Source organism: Nicotiana tomentosiformis, chromosome 7 (assembly GCF_000390325.3).
Source record: "Nicotiana tomentosiformis chromosome 7, ASM39032v3, whole genome shotgun sequence".
Classification (NCBI taxonomy): domain Eukaryota; kingdom Viridiplantae; phylum Streptophyta; class Magnoliopsida; order Solanales; family Solanaceae; genus Nicotiana; species Nicotiana tomentosiformis.
The window spans coordinates 92,770,663-92,793,383 of NC_090818.1; the positions used below are offsets into that span (position 1 = coordinate 92,770,663).

A 22,721-nucleotide genomic window follows, 5' to 3' on the forward strand; every position below is an offset into this window, starting at 1 on the left:
AACAGTTATGTAGAATTTTAGCACCTGAAACATGTGCAGTTATGGATGGTGTATGACTGTTCAAACTTAATATTTGTCTTGTGAAACTTATCCACTTCAAAGCTACTATGTATTTTTGGCTTAAATGTGTAATATAGAGTACAGATTCCACCTGCTAAATCCTAATCATTTTGTTGGTGAACTTTTATCAGAGTTAGTTGCAGTTTGAAACTTTGAACTGTTTTACTTGGTCTAGGGACTTCCAAAACTTTTATCTAGATAGTTCTAATAACAGTTGCTACGTATGTTTCTCTATCTTTTTTCCCTTTTTACTGACTCCATTTTTTTGTAACTCTGACAATATGATTATTATATAGATGGTCTCGAACTAAGCGAAAAAGAATTGCGGTAACTTGATGATTAACGTAAAAAATAGTCAAATAATTACATAGTTAATCTTAACTCATTCAGAATTCAGTCGAAGTTGATTTAATAATTGTTTTCTTCTTGGTCTATGCGAGAATTTAATATACGAGACTAGATTGCATGATAAACCCCTCTTAAATGGCTTATAAGCTATTCATTTAGTACAACTAATGAATGCCAAGTGGGAGCAAAGGTCCAAGGATTAACACTTAATAAATGTTACTCCCCCGTCTCATTTTAACTTTTGCTTTAGCTCAAAAAATTCGTCCGCAAAATAACGGTCACTTTAAAATTTCAAGACTAAATTTGTTAGCTATTTCCAACTACGCCCTTAATATTAAAGGAGTAATAGTTCTTTTTAATACTGCTCAATTCTCAAAAAAAAAATTAAAAGGGGTAGCTTAGTAAATTATACTTTATATTTATTATTTTTCTTAATGGACATGGTAAGAGCTAAAACAACAATTAAAATGTGATGGAGGGAGTAAACACAAAATCCTAAAACTCCATCTCCCGCTTATTACTTTTGACCTTATCTGGTCAACTCTAATAACTGTTCATAAATACAAAATTAAATACAATTATCCACTTTTTAGAACCGGAAATTCGAATTGGTTCATTTTGGTCAACTATAATAAGCAGGCGTTTGGACACAAAAATTATAATTTTTGAAAAACATAATACTTGGAGTTAAGTTGAAAAATAGTATTTGAAATTTGAAAATATGTTTGGACATGCATTTGACTTGAAAAAATATTGTAATTTTGTGAGTGGGTATTTGGAGTTAAATTGCAGTTTTGGTTTTTGAAAAACTCATTTTTGAAATTTATTCAAGAACTTTTAAAATTTCATGGACAAACACAATTTTATAAAAAGAATTCGAAAAAAGGAAATTTTTTTATGGACAAACGGGTCTTAAGTACTTAACTACTTTTCAAAGCAAAATCAAGTTCATGTTTCAAACCGGAAAAATTGAACAGCTCCCCCCCCCCCCCCCAACCATTTTCAATAGTGGAGAAATTTAGTGCTTTAATAGTTTTATATACTGATAAATTAAAAAATATTTAGACACTCATGTCATTTATAAGGTAATTATAGGTAAATCTCTACGATAATATTAATTGTTAACTTGATAAGAACGATTATTAACCCGCTATAATAGATTAACCTACAATAATATTATAAAAAAATATTTACACTTACGATATATAACTTAAATCTAATTACAAAATATTGTTCCAATTAACTTTTCTTGAAAAATAAATCTAAACGAAAAATTGATACAATGGCAATGTAAAATTAGAAATCCTTATACTATTCAAATGGGACGATTATTCTTAATTTTCTTTTTCTTTGATTTCTCTTGTGGTGTCAAATACTTATTTTGGGTTTAATTAATTTGAATTCGCATTGAAAAATATCATATTTTGTACGTACATGTTCCCACGACTATGCCAAAACACAATTATTCTTATAATCCTCTATAGATTATATCATAACTACCATTATTTTTATGTTGACCGTTAATTAATTGCAATTTTCCTTCTTTATCTAGGTTTCAAAAAGACAAAAGTGAAAATTGAATTTAGAGATAAAAGAATAATTAAAGATTGGTAAACCTCATTGATGAGTAAGACAAAGGAAAAAAGACTTTTGCTTTTACTCTTTTTTATCTTTTTTCTTTTACTGTTTTCCTCAAATATTATGATGACACACTCCATGTGAATATCGTAAGTCAAAGTCCACTCACGTGTACACCCTCTTTCTTTTTCTTAACCGTACGATCACATCAACATTTTGTACAAGAAGTAAATCAACGGGTCAGATTTAAAGTAAATATACAACCCATGTAACAAAATAGAGCATTTCCCCAAGTACAAAACAGTAACAAAAAGTCTGAAGAGTCGATGCCTATTTTTTTGGACATAAATGTTAGAATTAGATACTAGAAAAAATAGACAACAAAGACACAAAGTACTACATACAGTAAAGAAACATAGGGAGTTGTTATATATATATATACATGTAAACATACAGACACACTATATATTTATGTTTTTTTTTATATATATAGACATAGACATATTAGAGCATCATAAGTCTGAAATCTTTATGTAAGATTCAAGATCGAGATAGGGGGCATGCAGTAAAGCTGGAATTTTTCACTATTTTTGGGTAAAAATCTTTTCTTGGTAATTTCTTTTTAGTCAATCTAAGAAGAAGCTCTATATACTTGACTTGACTCATTCTTGAGCGTTTTTCTTTTTGAGATTACAGCTTTGTGGTAAAGTGGGGTGGCTGTTTAATCTTGAAAAGATTGAAACTTTATCTATGTTGTGTGGTAATTTCAACACAATTGAGATTTTCCTGCCAAAAAGGTTTTTGGGTTGTGGATTGATTGTTTGAAGAATTTGTTGAATTGAGTTTTTTGAGTTTTTCTTGGATTTTGACCTTCGCTTTTAGTTTTAAGCAATTTTTTAGTTGTTGTTACTTTGATTTTTGGAGTTACCCTTGGGTTTAGGGGAGTTTGGATTTGAAGGAAGAGGGGAGGTTTTGGGGGGGGGGGGGGGGATGTGATGGAGGATAAAGCAGCAGCTTTTCATACTGCTATAAATGCAGTGCAGGCACTTGGTAGGGGCTTTGATGTGAACTATGATACCAGGTTGCTCTATTGTAAGGGAGTGGCTGGTTCTAGGGTTGTAGAGATTAATGAAGAACATACCAGGGATCTTTGGTTATATGATGATGTTGTTCTCCCAAATGTTTCAAAGGACATTAAGAACTTTCAAGAGCCTGGCGGTCGCGATGGCACTAGTGTTTGCTCTTATAATGAGGTATGTACAATGTTGTTAAGTTTTCTCTATGGCACTAGCTTTACTCTTTTGTCAATTGTGTAAAGCACTCTAGCTACCTCTTGATTTCGAATTGAAATTTGAAATGAACCAAATAATTAATTTGCTTAAAAACAAGTGCTGCAAGATTGTAAACTCGTGTTTGAAGTTGGAAATGTTGAACTATGAGGGACTGCATCCATTTAATTGTTTCGAAAAAGTAGCCTCGTTATTGCATGCTGTGTTCAGGTTGATGCAACATTGAATGGTTTTCTGGTTGAAATTCATTTCTGTTGTATATAGATTATAACTTTTATCCTTTTGCTTTCTAGAGGAAGGAAATTTATCTCATCTGGGAACTTGTTGTCAGTTAATGGTACTTATGCGCATTTTCTGTATGCATGTTTTGCATGTGCTACTATCTTTATTGTGTGTCGTAAACATTTCAGGGGAAAGAAGCCACTTGTTTAGGTCAATTGCCAGTTAAGGGTGTTTATTAGCAATTTCAATATGCATCTTCTGCATGTGGTTCTGTCTTTATTGTATGTAATAGACATGTTAGGAGAAAGCAGTCACTTGTCTAGGCCCCGAGTTTTAGATGAACCAAGGAAGATATGTTTCTTAATCAAACTCTTTTGTGTGTTGCCGTAAAAAAGGAGATCAAAGCCTATGTGTTTCACTAGAATCTTTAACACCCGAGACTCAAAATCTCGTGCTAATAGTGTGGAGATTATGGTGAACTGCTTTATGAGGACGTGTGGATGTTATCTCTTCACACGGTGGTTAAACCAGCAATAATAAAACAAAGGTTTACATAGTATATCAGTTGAGGTTTGTACATTGTGTAGGTTAGAAGGTCAGTTATTGGGCGCCGGGGTGTTACGACAGGACAGTAAACTTGTGAGTCCATGAGATGCTTGTGATGAATGAAATATCGTCTGGCTGTTTCACTGGCTTTGATTATATGTTGCAGATGTGTTCATTATAGTCTAAACTACACATGACCGTCTTTGGTCTAAAGTCAACTTTTTGTACATAGGGCGACTAACAATGTGGCGATGAACCAAGTGTGGCTGTTTCGCTTGCTTTGATTACGTTTGCAGATGTGTTGACTATAATTTAAACTAGACATGACTGTTGCGACCAAACACACTCACGCAAGTATATGTGGTCGTCAATAAATATAGTAATGAGTAGAGTATCGTTCCCACGAATACTTATGATTAACTTTTGACTAACTCAAACTCAAATAACTTATCGATTCAAGCGATTTCTCACAAAATAGATAATTTTCTAATTTACTACCTAAAAACTATCAAGTAATGAAATACTAAAGATCAACCACAACACTTAAATGATTTCGAATAACAATCAATAGGAGATAATATTCCAGGGTCACGGGTTATCTAACAATCATGTTGCATTCTTAGCTTAAAATAACTAATTGATTTATCTGGATTGTTGATTGACATGGTTGATATTACTCATAAGAATCTGTCGAGTTCTTACTCGCCTATTCAAGCTAACTTAATGCCTATATGTCTATGGAATTAAGATTAACAAGAATGCATTTACACTTCCTGTATCTCAACCGAGCAAGACAATTAGGTATATTTCTATCCTAATTGCGAATTCGTTCCCCGATGTCCGGGTTCAAGAACTTGCTCTATTTAATTCTATATGCAATCTAGAATTCCTACTTTCGAGTTCAACTCTAGATTCGTAGATAGTAATTCACTGTTAGCTACTCAGCAAATTAATTAAAAACAGAATTAAATAAACAACCCAATATGATAAAATCAACTTTGTCAAATTAAACTTCAAACATCAACATTCATGTATCGCCCATGACCCTAGAATAATAGGGTTCTTAGCCACTCATGTTCATGCAATCATCAAATAATTCACAAGAGTGCATAATAATCAATAAAAGAAGGAAAAATAAGAACTCAAGATGAATTCCGTGGTTCCCCAGCTTTGTCGTGGCTTTTTCCCCTTTCCCAATATGTTAGATGACCTAAAAGAGGCGTTTTTGGCTTATATATTGCGTACAAAAGTCGTGGGCCAAAGTTCTCCTATTTCTAATCCAAATCAGCTTCAGGGATTGATGCTAGGGTGGATGCGTCGCATCCACCTCGTCCTCCACTTCTCAGCTTCGCATGCTAGGGTGGATGCTTCGCATCCACCCTTTGTTCCTCCATCTCAGCTTTGCCCATGTGCGGATGCTAAGGCGGATGCTATGGGCCGACTTCACTGCTAAGGGTGCACGAAATCTGATTTTTTTCTAGATTGGATGTGACGCATCCAACCCCTCTTCCTCTACCTAGAGCACCTTTTCTTCATATTTTTGCACTCCAAACACCCTAAATCATCACACACAATTCAATTAGTCATAATACCAATAATTAAACCATGTTGGGCATTTTAAAGATCAAATAGCATCAAAAAGCGGTTAAAATATGGGTAAAGTAACATCAACACATATCGAAATATGCCCAACATCACCACCCCACACTTAAACCTTTGTTCGTCCTCGAACAAACCATCACTATAGTAGACGAAACAAAATTAAGCTCTTATCATTCAAAGCACACTACACCTATGACCATGGTTATTTGCAACAATTAGGCTCTAGAATATGCATCAGATACACTTCCCTTTACTTATGTCATTCTTTAAAAAATATTCGAACAAAGACAACATGCTCACAACAATCTTAACCTCAAAAACCGACTCAATGTCACAATGCACTCATGGCTTGAACACCCAACATCATAGAGAAGTCTAATAACGTTACCTATCCCTCGTGAAATCATGTGCCCTCACAACAAGAACAAGAGAGCGAGTTCAATCCACACATTCGAATCTCATGATCAAATATATTTTAATGACTCACATATATCAAAGAAAATCGCTCACTCTCACAAAGAAGTCACATGCATGCAATTGGTACCATAGGCTTGCCCTTAATGTAAATCTCTACTAATGTAAGCTCGCTCGATCTAAAATCAATTAGGACTTTTTCATGGTTGTAATGTGGGCTAAGGGACGGGTAGGATATATTTAAGGAATAGTGATTCACCCTCCTAAGCACTTTAACACATCATCAAATAACTTAAGCGCAAATTCTTCAACACCACTTCAATTTCACAAATAATATCACCCCAACAATATTTCCTCCTTCTTTAAGCACTACTTTAATTCATACCCACTAGCAAGAACAAGACAACAATTTATTCATTTATATTTTTCTTTCTTTCAATTTCCGCTAGTGGTGTATTATTTTACAAAACAAGTGTATCTTTCTTCCTTTCATTGGTTCCACTCAAAAGTCACTCCACACTTAGTCCCTTCTTACTTCTTTTAGCGCTCATTTAACAATTAAAGTGCTTTAAGAGGTAAAAGGATCAAAACAATGTCAATTAAGAATAAAAAAGGGTATAGGCTTGTAATGTGGGTACCAAATAAAAGTCAATAGGCTCAAAATGATTAACTAGGGATAAATTTTATTTATGATAAGCAATAAGCTCAAAAAGATCAAAGAAAGCCTAAAATCATTTTTCAAACCGAGCATCACCTCAAATTTCGCTTCAACTCACATACCGGGCAAGTTCTAGACACAAGTACAATACATGGACTACACAAAAACCTCACCACACATGGCACATGACTCATTAAGGACGATCACATTCCGACTCTCAAACAATGTAAGTATTCACGGAGCCACGAGATATTAAGCATTAAGCGCAAAGTGAACACAAGTCACAAAACATGCTATCCAATATATAAAGGCATCAAGATTAATATCAAAATATAGGGGAGATACTACACATGCCAAAGCATAAATATGCTACTATGAAACAAGTCAAGGGCGCCTAGGTTCATCATTCTTGCTCCTTTTATTCCCTAAATTCCTAATCTACTCTAAAAATAAAAAATTACTACCCGGTTCAAAATACATCCCATGGAAAAGAACCGAGGTACAAAGAAAAACCACAGAGAATTATTACTACCTAAAAAAAATTTACTAACTACTCAAGGCTACTACTCTATTTTTGCGCTTTTCTTTAGTTTTTCTGTCAATCTCCTAATACTAACACTAATTTCAAGAATCAAATGAAAATCTTTTTGTATTTTTCTAAGGACCTTAATCCCTCGAGAGAACTGTCCAGGTAGTCCGTCGTCGGGAAAAGTCCTTTATTTTTTGTTTTTTTTTTTTTTTGGATAAGGCTACTTACTATGACTACACACAACAATGGATTGAGAGTTACTCCATATAGATGAATTTACTAACTAGTACATGCCATTAATCCAGTGAATATTACAGCCCTCAACAGTATCAAAATCAACAAAAATTGTAACAGTTAAGTACATTCATCCACAGAAATATGAATAACCCCCCACCCCACACTTAAAACCGTGCTTTGTCCCCAATGCACACAAATAAAGTAGAGTAGGGTGAGAAGAAACTCCCTCAAGTCAAGGTGGAAGAGCATCAGCATCCATGGCATTCATCATGACCTCCCCTGGCTTTGCAATAGCATCCTCACGAATAGGGAGAGCTGTCACAGTTCGATCATCACCAACTGGAGCTGAGTCTGTAGCAGGTGGTACAGCGGCCTCAGTAGGCATGGTGTGTGGAGCCTCAGGGACTATAGGAGGAGCAGAAGTGGATGGTCCAGCAGTGGACGATGCAAGCAGCTGTGAGATGTCTATATCTGCACGTTGAACCAGAGCACGGAGGAGTAATGATACCTCCCTCATCATCGTGGCCTGCTCAGTCTGGACTCGGCTTAGATCCGCACGAGTCTGACTCAACTCATCTCTGGTGGCACTCAACTCTACACGAGTCGCTATCAACTCAGCCCTGTTCTCTTGCATATTAGCTTGCATCTGCTTAAACAACTGTTGAATGGTGAGCTTAGAAGACCTTCCCTTGTTCGGCTCTAGTACATGAGTAACATCATATGGTCCTGGAGCTTTAGCCTCAATGTCGTCATTCTCCTTGTCCTATAGTACTCCCATCTCTGTCAAGAAAGCCGATAGGGTATTTGCAAAGAACAACCTCCACTTGTAGTTCATCCTGGTGCGCTGCATTTGGTCATGCATGATGGCTCCCAAGTTGAGCGGTATCCCCTCCAATAAAGCATACAATACTAGTGCTCGGTGTCGAGGGACATCAGTTTTGTGTTGGCATGGCATCAGGCGGTTGCATATGAAATTTAGAACCACACGTGCTAACGCACTCATGAATTCCTTGGCCAGAGAATGGTACTCCATACTCCCATGCTTCCAATTTGCATCCTTCCTGGTAGGGCATAGGACCGCCCTAATGTGTGCATAATCTGGTGCTTTGCATATGGAGTCAAACCTATCTGTTAGTGTGTGTGGCACCCCTAAGAAATTATTCAGAGCTTCAGCTGAGACATTAATATCCACCCCTCGTACTCTCACAATGCTGCCCCTGGAGTGACGCCAATTGGCGTAAAGTTCTCTGACGATAGTGAGGTTGGCCTTACCGTGGCCCTTCAAGATAGGTCCCCATTGTTGCACCTCTCGAATTGATTTTAGAAACTCCGGGTACTTTTTCTTAAGTGCTCCGATGTTGATTGGCTTTTCTGGGATGTACTTCTTTGAACCCAGTATCTTATTATAAGCTCGGAATGCCTTTTCACTAACAAAGTTCTTCTCCCAAGCAGCTCGGTCTATTGGTTCACCCTCATCTTCGTCACTCATGTCGACATGTGGCGGCTCATTATCTGAATCAGACTCGGACTCAGATTCTGCAGTAGTCTTCTGCTTTCCTTTATCATTCGGGTCACTCTGCTAGGAGGATTTTCTCTGGTTCGGCACAGGTTCTATTATCTCTATCCCTTTGCTTGGCGGATTTAATGTTGTTGTTGTAATACCCTTCTTCACTGTCCTCCTTACTAATGGTTCCTCCTCTTCTTGCTCTGATTCATCAATTAACTGCCTAGTCTGCAGTTCTTTTTCTTTCTCAGTGCGCTTCCTTTTGTTCTGTGGATTTGGAGCACCTGTTGCCTTTCCGGTAGGCTTTTTGGGCGGTTGCTTGTTATTATCTTTGTCTTGTTGCTTGGACGGTTTGCTCGTTGCTGCCATTTATGAGCCTAAGTACTTGCAATGCAAAGAAATCAACAATTAGCGTATAGAACAGTGAAGTTCAGCTATAAAGCAGTTGCAACAGCTTGCACTTCCAATCATTCGCATAGTCATGTCATTCAGTACTTCATGAAACTATAGCCCATGGCTTTCAGCAGGGATATGATAACTCTTTTCAAGTTTACAAATAAGCACTTCGCTATATAGATATCATTATGCACAACATGAGGTTTATCCGAGCGACGCTCACTAACCATGTTCAATTACACATAGCAGCTCACTCGATTCAAATCGAGTAACACTTTACAATTCAAGACGTCTAGCATGTGCCGGATGTTCAAGTTATTTAGACAATCTATCATAGGCTCAAAACATTCCGACAATGCTGCACACAATCAAGACAAACGATCCTACACTTATTCACTAGCATATACCAGTGTCGCTCGGTTACTCAGACTTCACCGGTGCCTAAATTTACCTCACGGGTAATTCGTCAAACAGGTTATATGCAACAATTGTGCCTAGTTTCTTCTATCAGTCGGGTAATTCGACTACCCTCCCAAAATTAACGAGATGAAGGGAATTATAGTTTATCATCTCGCAACCATTACAACTAACAGGAATGACAGCTCCAAGCCTCAAACTTTTTCAGTTCCCCTCTTAATCACATGTGTGACATTTAAATTGGTAAAACTTAACCTAGGGGAATTTGGGGCAGGGGGTCTGTTGCTACCAGCGAGAGAGAAGAGAGGAGAATGAGGAGAGAAAAGAAAAAGAAAGAACGAGGAAGAAGATACATACCTGTCGCGTTTGGGGTGAGGCAGTGGTGGTGCGAGGGAGAGGAGATGTGGTGGTTTCAAGTGAGATGAGAGGGAGGGTCTGGGAAGAGGGGAATTTCGCGTTTGGAATTTTTGGGATGTTGAGCATATGATGTGTTAAAATATAACACTTACCTGTACGTGCGAGCTTGGACGCGACGCGCCCCAACTGCTTTCTCTGAAATTGTTTGGACGCGGCTGTGGACGCTATAGGCAGACTTCACTGCCTTGAGCAATTGGTCCGTCAATTTTTTTATGCTGAGGGGGATGCGACGCATCCACCCTGTTTTCCCATACCTGGATTTTTTTTTTTGATTTTTAACAAGAACTAATTCCTAAAAATTGAACTAACTATGAAAACAAAAGATAGGACTTGGGTGGCCTCCCAAGAAGCGCCTGATTTAACGTCGCAGCACGACGCAACACGTTCTTCACGCCTCCACCAAATCCATCGAGGTCTTATGACGTGCAATGTCACCACCCCAATAGTGTTTTACTCTCTGGCCATTTACCAAGAATGTCGCATTGGAACTCGTATCACGTAATTCCACCGCCCCATGAGGTTTCACACTAACCACTTCAAACGGACCCGACCATCGAGATTTAAGCTTTCCGGGAAAAAGCTTTAGCCTCGAATTAAACAAGAGAACTTCTTGACCTGGCTCAAACTCACGATGTTGGATTTGCTTATCATGCCACCTCTTTGTCTTTTCTTTATATAATTTGGCATTTTCATACGCATGCAATCGAAATTCATCAAGCTCGTTGAGTTGTAGCAATCTCTTCTCACCGGCCAAGTCCATCTCCATATTTAGCTTTTTAATCGCCCAATAAGCTTTGTGTTCAAGCTCAACAGGCAAGTGGCACGCCTTCCCATAAACCAACCTGTACGGAGAAGTACCTATGGGGGTCTTGTATGCAGTGCGATATGCCCATAATGCATCATCCAGCTTCCCGGCCCAATCCTTTCTATTCCCACTTACTGTTTTCTCCAAAATCTGCTTTACCTCTCTGTTGGAAACTTCTACTTGACCACTCATTTGGGGATGATAGGCAGTGGAAACCTTATGCTTAACTCCATACTTTGCAAGAACATTATTCAGCAATTTGTTACAAAAGTGAGTTCCCCCGTCGCTTATCAACACTCTTGGAGTCCCAAAACGTGTGAAGATGTGCTTCTTTACAAAGCTTACCACTACCTTTGCGTCACTAGTAGGAAGAGCAATGGCCTCCACCCACTTAGAAACATAGTCGACCGCCACCAAGATGTACCTGTGCCCATTAGAATATGGGAACGGTCCCATGAAATCAATCCCCCAAACATCAAAAAGCTCTACTGCCAGAATATTTTGCAAGGGCATCTCGTGCTTCCTTGTGATAGTTCCGGTTCTTTGGCATCTGTCACAATTTTTAACAAAGGCATGTGCATCCTTAAACAATTTTGGCCAATAGAAACCTGATTGTAGCACTTTTTGGGCGGTTCTATCCCCACCGTGATGACCTCCATATGGCGAAGCATGGCAGTCATGCAGTATAGCATTCATCTCTTCCTCAGGAACACACCTTCGCACCAATTGATCTGCGCACTGCCTATATAAGAATGGCTCATCCCACATGTAGAGCCTCACATCATGTAAGAATCTTCTTCTATTATCAGGTGTCAATTCTAGTGGCATCACCCCACTTGCAATAAAATTAACATAATCCGCATACCATGGGGCTTTACCTGAGGTGACTGCTAATAACTGCTCATCAGGGAATATTTCTTTGATTGACCCTCCTTCAGCTACATGGTTCCGACTTTCTAATCTGGACAAGTGATCAGCCACTTGATTTTCTGTCCCTTTTCGATCTCGGATCTCTAAGTCAAATTTTTGCAAGAGGAGGACCCAACGAATCAGCCTCGGCTTGGCGTCTTTCTTTTCAAACAAGTATCTGATAGCTGAATGATCTGTGTAAACGATGACTTTGGTTTCCACTAGATAGGATCTGAACTTGTCAAACGCCCACACCACTGCAAGCAACTCCTTTTCAGTAACTGTATAATTCATCTGAGCTGGATTCATAGTTTTGCTCGCATAATAAATGGAGTGAAAGATTTTATCCCTCCTTTGCCCCAAAACAGCTTCGATTGCTATGTCACTTGCATCGCACATCAACTCAAATGATTGCGCCCAATCTGGTCCAATGATAATTGGTGCAGTCACCAACCTTCCCTTTCGCTCCTCAAATGCTTTCAGACAGGCATCATCAAACTTGAAGGGCACATCTTTCTCAAGAAGCCTGCACAAAGGAGAAGAAATTTTCGAAAAATCTTTAATGAAACGACGATAAAAACCTGCATGGCCCAAGAAACTGCGAATGCCTTTGACGAATGTCGATGGTGGCAATTTTTCAATCGCCTCCACCTTCGCTTTGTCCACCTGCAAGCCACTTTTGGACACCTTGTGCCCCAAAACGATACCTTCACGTACCATGAAATGACACTTTTCCCAGTTTAGCACCAAGTTCGTCTCTTCACACCTAGCAAGCACTTTATCAAGGTTCATCAAACAATTATCAAAAGAACATCCAAAAACAGAAAAATCATCCATGAACACTTCTACAAATCTTTCAACCATGTTAGTAAAAATAGTCATCATACACCTTTGAAAAGTCGCAGGTGCATTACAAAGACCAAAGGGCATTCTCTTGAACGCATACGTGCCATAAGGACACGTAAATGTAGTTTTCTCTTGGTCCTCTGGGGCTATAGCAATCTGATTATACCCCGAATAACCGTCCAGGAAACAGTAGAATTCCTGGCCAGCTAACCTATCTAGCATTTGGTCAATAAAGGGGAGCGGAAAGTGGTCTTTCCGGGTCCGGGTGGCATTGTTCAATTTTCTATAATCTATGCAAATTCTCCATCCAGTGACAGTTCTTGTAGGAATTAAGTCATTATTTTCATTAACTACTACAGTCATCCTCCTTTCTTCGGCACACATTGAACGGAGCTTACCCATTTGCTATCAGAGATTGGAAATACAATACCTGCATCAAGCCACCTAATCACTTCTTTTCTTACCACCTCTTTCATGATTGGATTTAGTCGGCGTTGTTGCTCTACACTTGGCTTGTGTCCGTCCTCCATGAGGATTTTATGCATGCAGAAAGCTAGACTAATGCCTTTAATGTCAGACATTGTCCACCCAATTGCTCGCTTGTGCTCACGTAGCACCCTCAATAGCTTTTCTTCCTGCAATTTAGACAAGAGAGAAGAAACAATAACAGGTAAAAAGTGTCAGAACTACCCAATTAAGCATATTGAAGGTGAGGGGGTAGGGGTTTGAGCTCCACTTTTGGAGCTTCTTCAATTGACGGCTTTGGAGGAGGCCCACTTGGCCTATTCAGGGGCTCAAACGGGTGTATTCCTTGCATGTAAGCACATGATGCATCTAGGATATGCATCATCTCCTCAACCTCATCATCAATCATCAAGCTATCAAACAACATGAGTGCTTTTTCTAGAGAGTCGTCTAGATATACACTCGTGTCAAGAAGTTGCTCATCCACCTCCACAACAGATATTATAGAGAGCTCCTCATAGTGGCGGGGAAGTTGGATTGCTTTGTAGACATTAAAGACTGCTTCCTCGTTGTCCACCCTCATAATCATTTTCCCTTCTCTCACTTTAATTATTGCATCACCAGTAGCCAAGAGAGGTCGTCCCAATATGATTGGAACTTGTTCATCAGCCTCAAAATCTAGAATAATGAAGTCAGCTGGTAAGATAAATTTCCCAATTTGCAGCAGCACATCTTCAATCACTCTTTCAGGGTAGACTATGGACCTATTAGCTAATTGTAACATCACAGTGGTTGGTTTTGGAGCTCCCAAACCCAATTGCTTAAACAAGGACAATGACATCAGATTTATGCTCGCCCCCAAATCACAAAGAGCACGACCCACATCAATATTACCGATTCGCACCGGGATGGTGAAACTGCCGGGATCCTTAAGCTTTTGAGGAAGCTTGTTTTGGACCCTTGAAGTGCACTCCTCAGTAAGTGCAACTGTCTCGAACTCGGTCAATTTCCTCTTGTGAGCCACTATATCTTTTATGTACTTAGCATACTTTGGAATTTCACGAAGTACATCCACCAATGGAATATTTAATTGAACCTGACTCAACATAGAGAGAAATTTGTTAAACATGCGATCGTCATTCTTTTTCTGCAATCTCTGGGGGAAAGGTGGTGGTGGCCTTGCAGCCTCCACTGGCTCTGAACTTGCATCATTTTTCTTTGACTCGTGTATTGCCTTAGGGGTCAGATCCCCCTCAGGTATAGGTTTGTCCTTTCTCTTCTTTGGCACTTCCTCTAGTTCCCTCCCGTTTCTGAGTGTAACTGCATTAACTTGAGGGTTCTTTTCTGTATCACTGGGAAGAGAGCCTGTAGGTCTAGTATTTTGATTTGCTGCTAACTGCCCCATTTGCCTCTCAAGATTTCTGAAATCGGTCCTGAGCTGTTGATTGTCAAGTAACAACTTTTTTAGCAAGTCATTCGTACTCTCTTCTGTTTGTTGGGGTGGCTTCTGAGGCTGATTAAAATTTTCTTGAGGCCTATACTGATTCTGATTCTGTTGATTTCCGCCCAATGAGAAGTTAGGATGATTCCTCCAATTTGGATTGTAAGTGTTCCCATATTGTGCATGCTGATTCATCGGACCTCTGTTTTGTTGCCCCACATAGTATATAGATTCAGGATTCGTGGGGCACATGTCACTCATATGACTGTCACCACATAGTTCGCAGCAAATAGACATTTGCTGTACATGTTGCATCTGTTGTGTTTGTTGCATTGTCATTCTGTTCATTTGATTTGCCAGCTTTGCAATATCTGCTCTCATGGCTGAGAAGTCATCAAGCTCAATCACCCCGGCTGCCTTCTGTTTAATTGCTCTTCTTGCGTCCCCATCTCCTTGCCAATTATGATCATTAGCAGTGAAGTTATTTAGCAAGAGTTGTATTTCACTATACGGCCTCGCCATGCAACTACCCCCACAAGCTGAATCAAGATTCAACTTTGATGCCTCGTCTAGCCCATCAACAAAAGTGTGACCCAATACCTCATCAGTCTGACAATGATGCGGGCAGTCTCTGAGTAGCTTCTTGTATCTTTCCCAAGCTTGACGAAGTGTCTCGCCATCCCGTTGTTGGAACCCAAGAATTTGGCTCCTCAGCGATTTTGTCTTCTTAGTAGGGAAAAAATTGATTAGGAATTTCCTTGCTAAATCATCCCAAGTGTGGATTGAGTTCGCGGGCTCCTTTTGCAACCATTCCTTAGCTTCCCCCAACAATGAAAAGTGAAATAGTGTCAGCCTGACATAGTCCTTGGAAACGTTCGGATAATTGTAAGTGTCCGTAATTTTCAAGAAGTTCTGAATGTGCCTCTGCGGGTATTCATGAGATAGACCCACATATTGCCCTGTGGACTGAATTAGCTGTACCATGTATTGTTTGAGTTCAAAATGCCCCGTGATATCAGGCTTCACGATAGCCTGAGTCATATTAGCAAGATTGGGCCTTGCGGCTTCTATCACCGGACGCTCCTCATTACCTGCCATTTCTATTGGCTGTGGTTGAACTACGATGTCCAACTCTCTTTCTATTCTCGTTCTAGCTTCGACTTCCCTCCTCACTCTATGAAGTGTTCGTTCAATTTCTGGATCAAAAAGAAGGAGGTTGTTTGCACTTCTACTCCTCCGCATTCAAGAGAAGATCCTGCATTAACACAAACAAGGCAAACTGAAAATTAAAACTTGAACAAATTAGTAATAAAAGCTTAACTCCTCGGCAACGGCGCCAAAAACTTGTTGCGACCAAACACACTCACGCAAGTATACGTGGTCGTCAAGTAATATAGTAATGAGTAGAGTATCGTTCCCACGAATACTTATGATTAACTTTTGACTAACTCAAACTCAAATAACTTATCGATTCAAGCGATTTCTCACAAAATAGATAATTTTCTAATTTACTACCTAAAAACTATCAAGTAATGAAATACTAAAGATCAACCACAACACTTAAATGATTTCGAATAACAATCAATAGGAGATAATATTCCAGGGTCACGGGTTATCTAACAATCATGTTGCATTCTTAGCTTAAAATAACTAATTGATTTATCTGGATTGTTGATTGACATGGTTGATATTACTCATAAGAATCTGTCGAGTTCTTACTCGCCTATTCAAGCTAACTTAATGCCTATATGTCTATGGAATTAAGATTAACAAGAATGCATTTACACTTCCTGTATCTCAACCGAGCAAGACAATTAGGTATATTTCTATCCTAATTGCGAATTCGTTCCCCGATGTCCGGGTTCAAGAACTTGCTCTATTTAATTCTATATGCAATCTAGAATTCCTACTTTCGAGTTCAACTCTAGATTCGTAGATAGTAATTCACTGTTAGCTACTCAGCAAATTAATTAAAAACAGAATTAAATAAACAACCCAATATGATAAAATCAACTTTGTCAAATTAAACTTCAAACATCAACATTCATGTATCGCCCATGACCCTAGAATAATAGGGTTCTTAGCCACTCATGTTCATGCAATCATCAAATAATTCACAAGAGTGCATAATAATCAATAAAAGAAGGAAAAATAAGAACTCAAGATGAATTCCGTGGTTCCCCAGCTTTGTCGTGGCTTTTTCCCCTTCCCAATATGTTAGATGACCTAAAAGAGGCGTTTTTGGCTTATATATTGCGTACAAAAGTCGTGGGCCAAAGTTCTCCTATTTCTAATCCAAATCAGCTTCAGGGATTGATGCTAGGGTGGATGCGTCGCATCCACCTCGTCCTCCACTTCTCAGCTTCGCATGCTAGGGTGGATGCTTCGCGTCCACCCTTTGTTCCTCCATCTCAGCTTTGCCCAGGTGCGGATACTAAGGCAGATGCTATGGGCCGACTTCACTGCTAAGGGTGCACGAAATCTGATTTTTTTCTAGATTGGATGCGACGCATCCAACCCCTCTTCCTCTACCTAGAGCACCTTTTCTTCATATTTTTGCACTCCAAACACCCTAAATCATCACACACAACTCAATTAGTCATAATACCAATAATTAAACCATGTTGGGCATTTTAAAGATCAAATAGCATCAAAAAGCGGTTAAAACATGGGTAAAGTAACATCAACACATATCGAAATATGCCCAACATCAATGACCATCTTTGGTCTAAATCAACTTTTTGTACTATAAGGCGACTAACAACGTGGCGATTTACAAAATGGAGTTAAAGGTTGATTGTCTACAAGATTCGTTATACAGGGGACTATCTCATATTTAGTACATGCACTTAAGGGTGAGGATATAGTTGGTACTAAATTTTTGCCACAAGAATACGCCTGGCCTATATCTACTGATTAAGATGTGCCTTTCCCTAAATATCTTGGTCACTTGCAGTAAATCTTCAAAATGTAATTTTATCTTTTAAATCAATAAACAACAATCCAATGAAGTACAATGTGTGAAAATTTTCTAAGCCTCATTTCTGTATTCCATTTACTTTTTGTGGTACCTTCAAACTTTCTGATTGAAACTTAGTCATGTCATAAGTGTGATGGTTTCCATATGTTGTTGATACTTGTGGTGAATACATGTTTGCTAAACTTTTCCTCCCTAATGTGTTTTATTGTTGTTGATTGCAGATGGTGGAGTATTTTAATAAAAGGGCTAATCTTTCAGACCATGCTCCTCTTGGTAGCTTCAGTGTAGCATTCAGTTACACTGGTTCAAAGCATGTAGATGCTGCCACTACAAAGACACTTTGTATGGATGGATTTTTCCTACCGCTTTCTAAGCTTCAACTCATGACCTCCCCACTGGTCTTACAGGAAAATGTTAAAAGAGCAGTCCCTACGTCATGGGATCCACCAGCATTAGCAAGGTAGGAATTAATCTTTATTATTTTTTTGTACAAGTGAATTTTGTCTATTGTTGAGATGTAAGATACCTTTTTCTAGAGCTTCTATCATAATCTAATGCAAGGGTTACTCCTGTGTCTTACAGCTTCATTGAAAATTTTGGGACGCATGTAATCACATCTGTAACTATCGGTGGAAAAGATGTAATTTATGTTAAACAGCACATATCATCACCTCTGTCCACTGTGGAAGTAAAAAACTACGTTCAAGATGTTGGAAATCAGAGGTTCTCCAGCGCGGAAAGCCTTACAAGTTCAGGTTTATTGAGATACAAAGATAAGGCTAGTTCCAATTTATTTCTTTGTTTTCAATCTCTAAAAACCTTTCTTTATTGCTGTTTTATTTATAGTCCGTTTCATCCTTTGAGATATACTGTAATGCTTGTCTTTTGACTTTTCCTTTTGTTCAATTTAACAGGCTAATGATCCATCGCTCTTCAATAATCAGGGGGTATATCCCCAACCCAATAGTGCGCCATATATTCCCGGAAATGGGAAAGAGGTTTGTGACCTTCCTCCCCTTTCCTTCTTTTTTGTTGGTTTCTTTTATAACTTTCTAAATCTCGAGAGCTTCACTGGGATTACCTTAGAATGACACACAGAGGCCAAATTCATGGTGTGTGATCTGTTCCAATACAAGATGGTGCATGGTAGCCGATATATGTTAGGGGACTAATACTTTATCAAATGTAAAGGGCTAAATAATCCCTTTATCCTCTTACTAATTGTTTTGCCTTGTAATGGTTCTTTTAATGTTCATAGTGCTGCAAAAGCTATTCGATACTCCCACCAACCCAACTGTGTTACACACTTCAAATTTTGAGACCTTTCAAAGTTTTTGACATATCTCAACACATAATACTATTTATATAATTTCCACAAGTTTTAAAAACTGAAAGCCTTTTTAACGAATGACCAACTTCTCATCAGAAAATTCATATCAAATGGGATAGAGGTAGTATTACGGAAATGTACACTACTCCCTTTGAATTTTATCATTGTTCTTTTAAAAATGAAGCATGAAATTTGGTTAAAAAATTATTTCTTCTTTGACATGTCAAAATCTGATATACTGCCATAGCTCTATGTAGTCGCCAGGAAGCTATTGAATGGACTGCTTTTCCAATTTTCTGCCCCTAGAATTGACTTGACAAGAATTTTCCTTCAAACTAGTTAATAATCCCATACGATTCATACTCTGCTCCAGCTAGACCATTGAAGCAAGAGATGGAGAATGGGGGAGTTCTCTGTGTGTGTGTGTCTCTGACTGTCAATTTTAGGTCGTATTGGTGTCAATTTGCTTTGGAGGTCGATGCTACTATTAGCATGTTTTTATTAATCTGTTGATTTTTTTTTGGACGACAACAGGCTGTATATCCTCGGTGTAAACTTTGCTAAGTTTTCTGAATATTGAAATGAGCTTGAGGTTTTGAACGTATCTCATGCAGGATGTTACAGTCATTTTCAGAAGAAGGGGAGGGGATGATCTGGAACAAAGCCATACTCAATGGGAAATGACTGTTAGATCTTCGCCAGATGTCATTGAGATGTCGTTTTTCCCAATCACTCTTCTCCTTGAAGGGGTTAAAGGGAAGGATCATTTGGCACGGGCCATAAGTCTTTATCTTGAATGTAGGATACTATATCAATTTAAGACATAAATATATAAGTAATGAGCAGCCCTATTTGTTGGTGATAAGTAATATTAGTGCATAAATTTTTGCAGATAAACCTCAAATTGAGGAGCTTAGATATTTCCTGGAGTTTCAGGTCCCAAGAGTATGGGCCCCTGTACATGACAGACTTCCTAACCAACAACGAAAGGAACCTGTATGTCCGTCTCTTCAGTTCAGCATGATGGGGCAAAAGCTCTATGTTAGTCAAGAACAAGTATGCTACTGTCTTTGTTTCTAAATTTAAGAAGGTTTTCTGGTCGTTACATGTTTATTCCATGAAGTTTCTCACCAATTGTCTGGTAGTGTCGTTTTGAGATATCTCAGGCGTCGTCTTTTTGTTTTAGTAGTAGTGAATAATTTAATGGCCTGACCTCTGCTCTTGGTCTTTATCCACTACAGGTGTCAGTGGGACGTAAACCCGTGACTGGCATGCGGCTATATCTTGAAGGGTCCAAGGGGAATCGACTAGTCATCCATCTTCAACATCTCGCTTCTCTTCCTAGGATCCTACAGCCATACTGGGAGAGTCATGTCGCAATTGGCGCTCCAAAGTGGCAGGGTCCAGAAGAACAAGATAGTAGATGGTTTGAGCCAGTGAAATGGAAGAACTTCTCACATGTGAGTACTGCACCCATTGAGAGCCCTGAAACTTTCATAGGCGATCTGTCTGGTGTGTACATAGTCACAGGAGCTCAGCTTGGTGTCTGGAATTTTGGGTCGAGAAACGTTTTGTATATGAGGCTGTTGTATTCAAGGTTACCGGGCTGCACTATTAGGAGATCATTGTGGGACCATACACCAAACTATAAGTTAAGGAAACAGGCCGATAGTGGGAATAAAGATGAAAGTTCAATTACAGGGGAGAATTTTACAGGCAATAAGTTGGCAAAGTTTGTTGACATGACAGAAATGAGCAAGGGACCTCAAGATCCTCCAGGTCACTGGATTGTCACAGGCGGAAAGCTCGGTGTTGAGAAAGGGAAAATTGTTTTGAGATTAAAGTATTCTTTGCTTAATTATTAGTTAATAGAGTTTTGAAACATGCAGCATTTGGTTCTAGAAAGGGAGACATGGTGGTGTTTTTGGTGTATATTGGTGTTTTGGTTGTTTCTTGTGTACTATCTTTGTTTGATGGTAAAGTTCCCTTTGGAGAAGAATGTATACTTTGTTGTTTTGGATATGTAAATTTCTCAAATTTTGCTGCACAATTTTCTTCTCTTGGTTTGGGATTATTCTCTGTAGAAAATATCACTAATATTTCACCAGTTTATTAAAAATAAGTAAGATTATAATAGAAAGAAAAGTTAGGCAATGATACAACCACACCAAATTGGTTGTTATTTAAACTTAGGTCTTTTTATTGTTACGTAACAACGGATTTGACAATACGATACAATAAAATTTAAGTAATAGTCAAAATAAAGATTGTATGTGTAGTTACAATACAATACAATGGATAACAACCATCCAAACAAGAGGAAATTGACCAGCTCCTTTCTTTTACGTCTAATTACAAATGTCCCGATTGATGTTTAATCTTTGCTGAACTTTTTGGACAAATTGTACTAAAAATTACTCAATTGCTGTTAACTTTCCCTTTCATAACTTTTATCTATATCTATATCTATCTATCTATCTATCTATTTATCTATCTAGCTATCTATATCTATACTATATTAAAAACATGAAACTCCTTAGCGAAATGTCGTTCGCCTTTTTTACCCTTTAAAATTAGATTTGACAATAGATAAAATCGTAATTTAAATCAACTTTCTAATATTTAGGATTTTCAAATCAACTTAAATTGATACTTAGCCTAATATCTAGGACTACAATGTATAACAAGTTCATTAATTTAGATTCTCTCTTCGTAAGCAATATAACAAATCCTTTAAAGCTTCAAATCCACACCAAGTTAGGAAGCCACAAAACCTTACCAATTTTGGTACGAAGTAATATTACAAAAGTGTACTTGTTTAAATAATAATAATAATAATAATATTAATAATAATAATAATAATAATAATAATAATATTATTATTATTATTATTATTATTGATGATTTGTTTAGGAGCCTGTCCCAAAAACTAGACACGAAATAACAATACACGAAGCAATCTGATTGTAATCTCACAATTGATATGTAGCTTTATATTCAATGCGTGTTCCTAAAAACTACGAAAATTATAAAAGTATACTTATTTTACAAATTTTCTCCACAACAATGAGCCAAGAATATTCAAAGCATGCATGATCGTGTAAAGAACAATCAAATTACATTTTTACTCACTCAAATTTAAAAACAAAAAAATATTTGTTAGAAGTTAAAATGATGAACCAGATATATGACATAAAATATATGGCTACATGATTAATTGTGCCGAGACGAGAATAAAACTGATATACATAAAATACACCATAAAGTGAAAAGATATCACAATGATATCAATTCCAATCGACAAAAGAAATATGCTTACTGTAACCGAACTAAAAAAGCCAAAAAAAAAAAAATTCATTACATGAAAGAATTGTTTTAACTTCTTATAGAGGTTCACGCGACGATCATTATCCTCATTTATCTAAGACCGCGAGCTAACAAATTTTTTAGTTTTAGTACTGGATCGAGACAGTAAAAATAGAGATGTAACACAAACATATCTTTCTGATAATTTATTGTGCTATTTATAAAATATTTTTTCTCACTTATAGGGTACACATACAAGGGTACGCGCGCAACAATATTGAAGTTCAATATTTGCAAATGCAGATGGTCAAACTTCAACTTGCAAATAACAATTTCAGTATTTGCAAGTGAAGTCATCGCCAAACATGACCAAACTTCCCCTATGTTTAATGACTTTACTAGTCACTAGTTGGTATTCCCTC

At 38.0% G+C, this 22,721-nt stretch overlaps 1 protein-coding gene across 1 annotated transcript; it reads left to right on the forward strand.

Moving 5' to 3' along the window:
- The first annotated feature begins 2,405 nt into the window (after window positions 1-2,405).
- LOC104101624 (MACPF domain-containing protein CAD1-like) lies at window positions 2,406-21,043 on the forward strand. Its single transcript, XM_070181731.1, has 7 exons — window positions 2,406-3,239; window positions 17,885-18,123; window positions 18,246-18,441; window positions 18,578-18,661; window positions 19,608-19,791; window positions 19,886-20,049; window positions 20,235-21,043. Exons 1-7 carry the CDS (start codon window positions 2,982-2,984, stop codon window positions 20,856-20,858), a joined length of 1,749 nt encoding a protein of 582 aa, XP_070037832.1. The 5' UTR covers window positions 2,406-2,981; the 3' UTR covers window positions 20,859-21,043.
- Window positions 21,044-22,721: the final 1,678 nt, after the last annotated feature.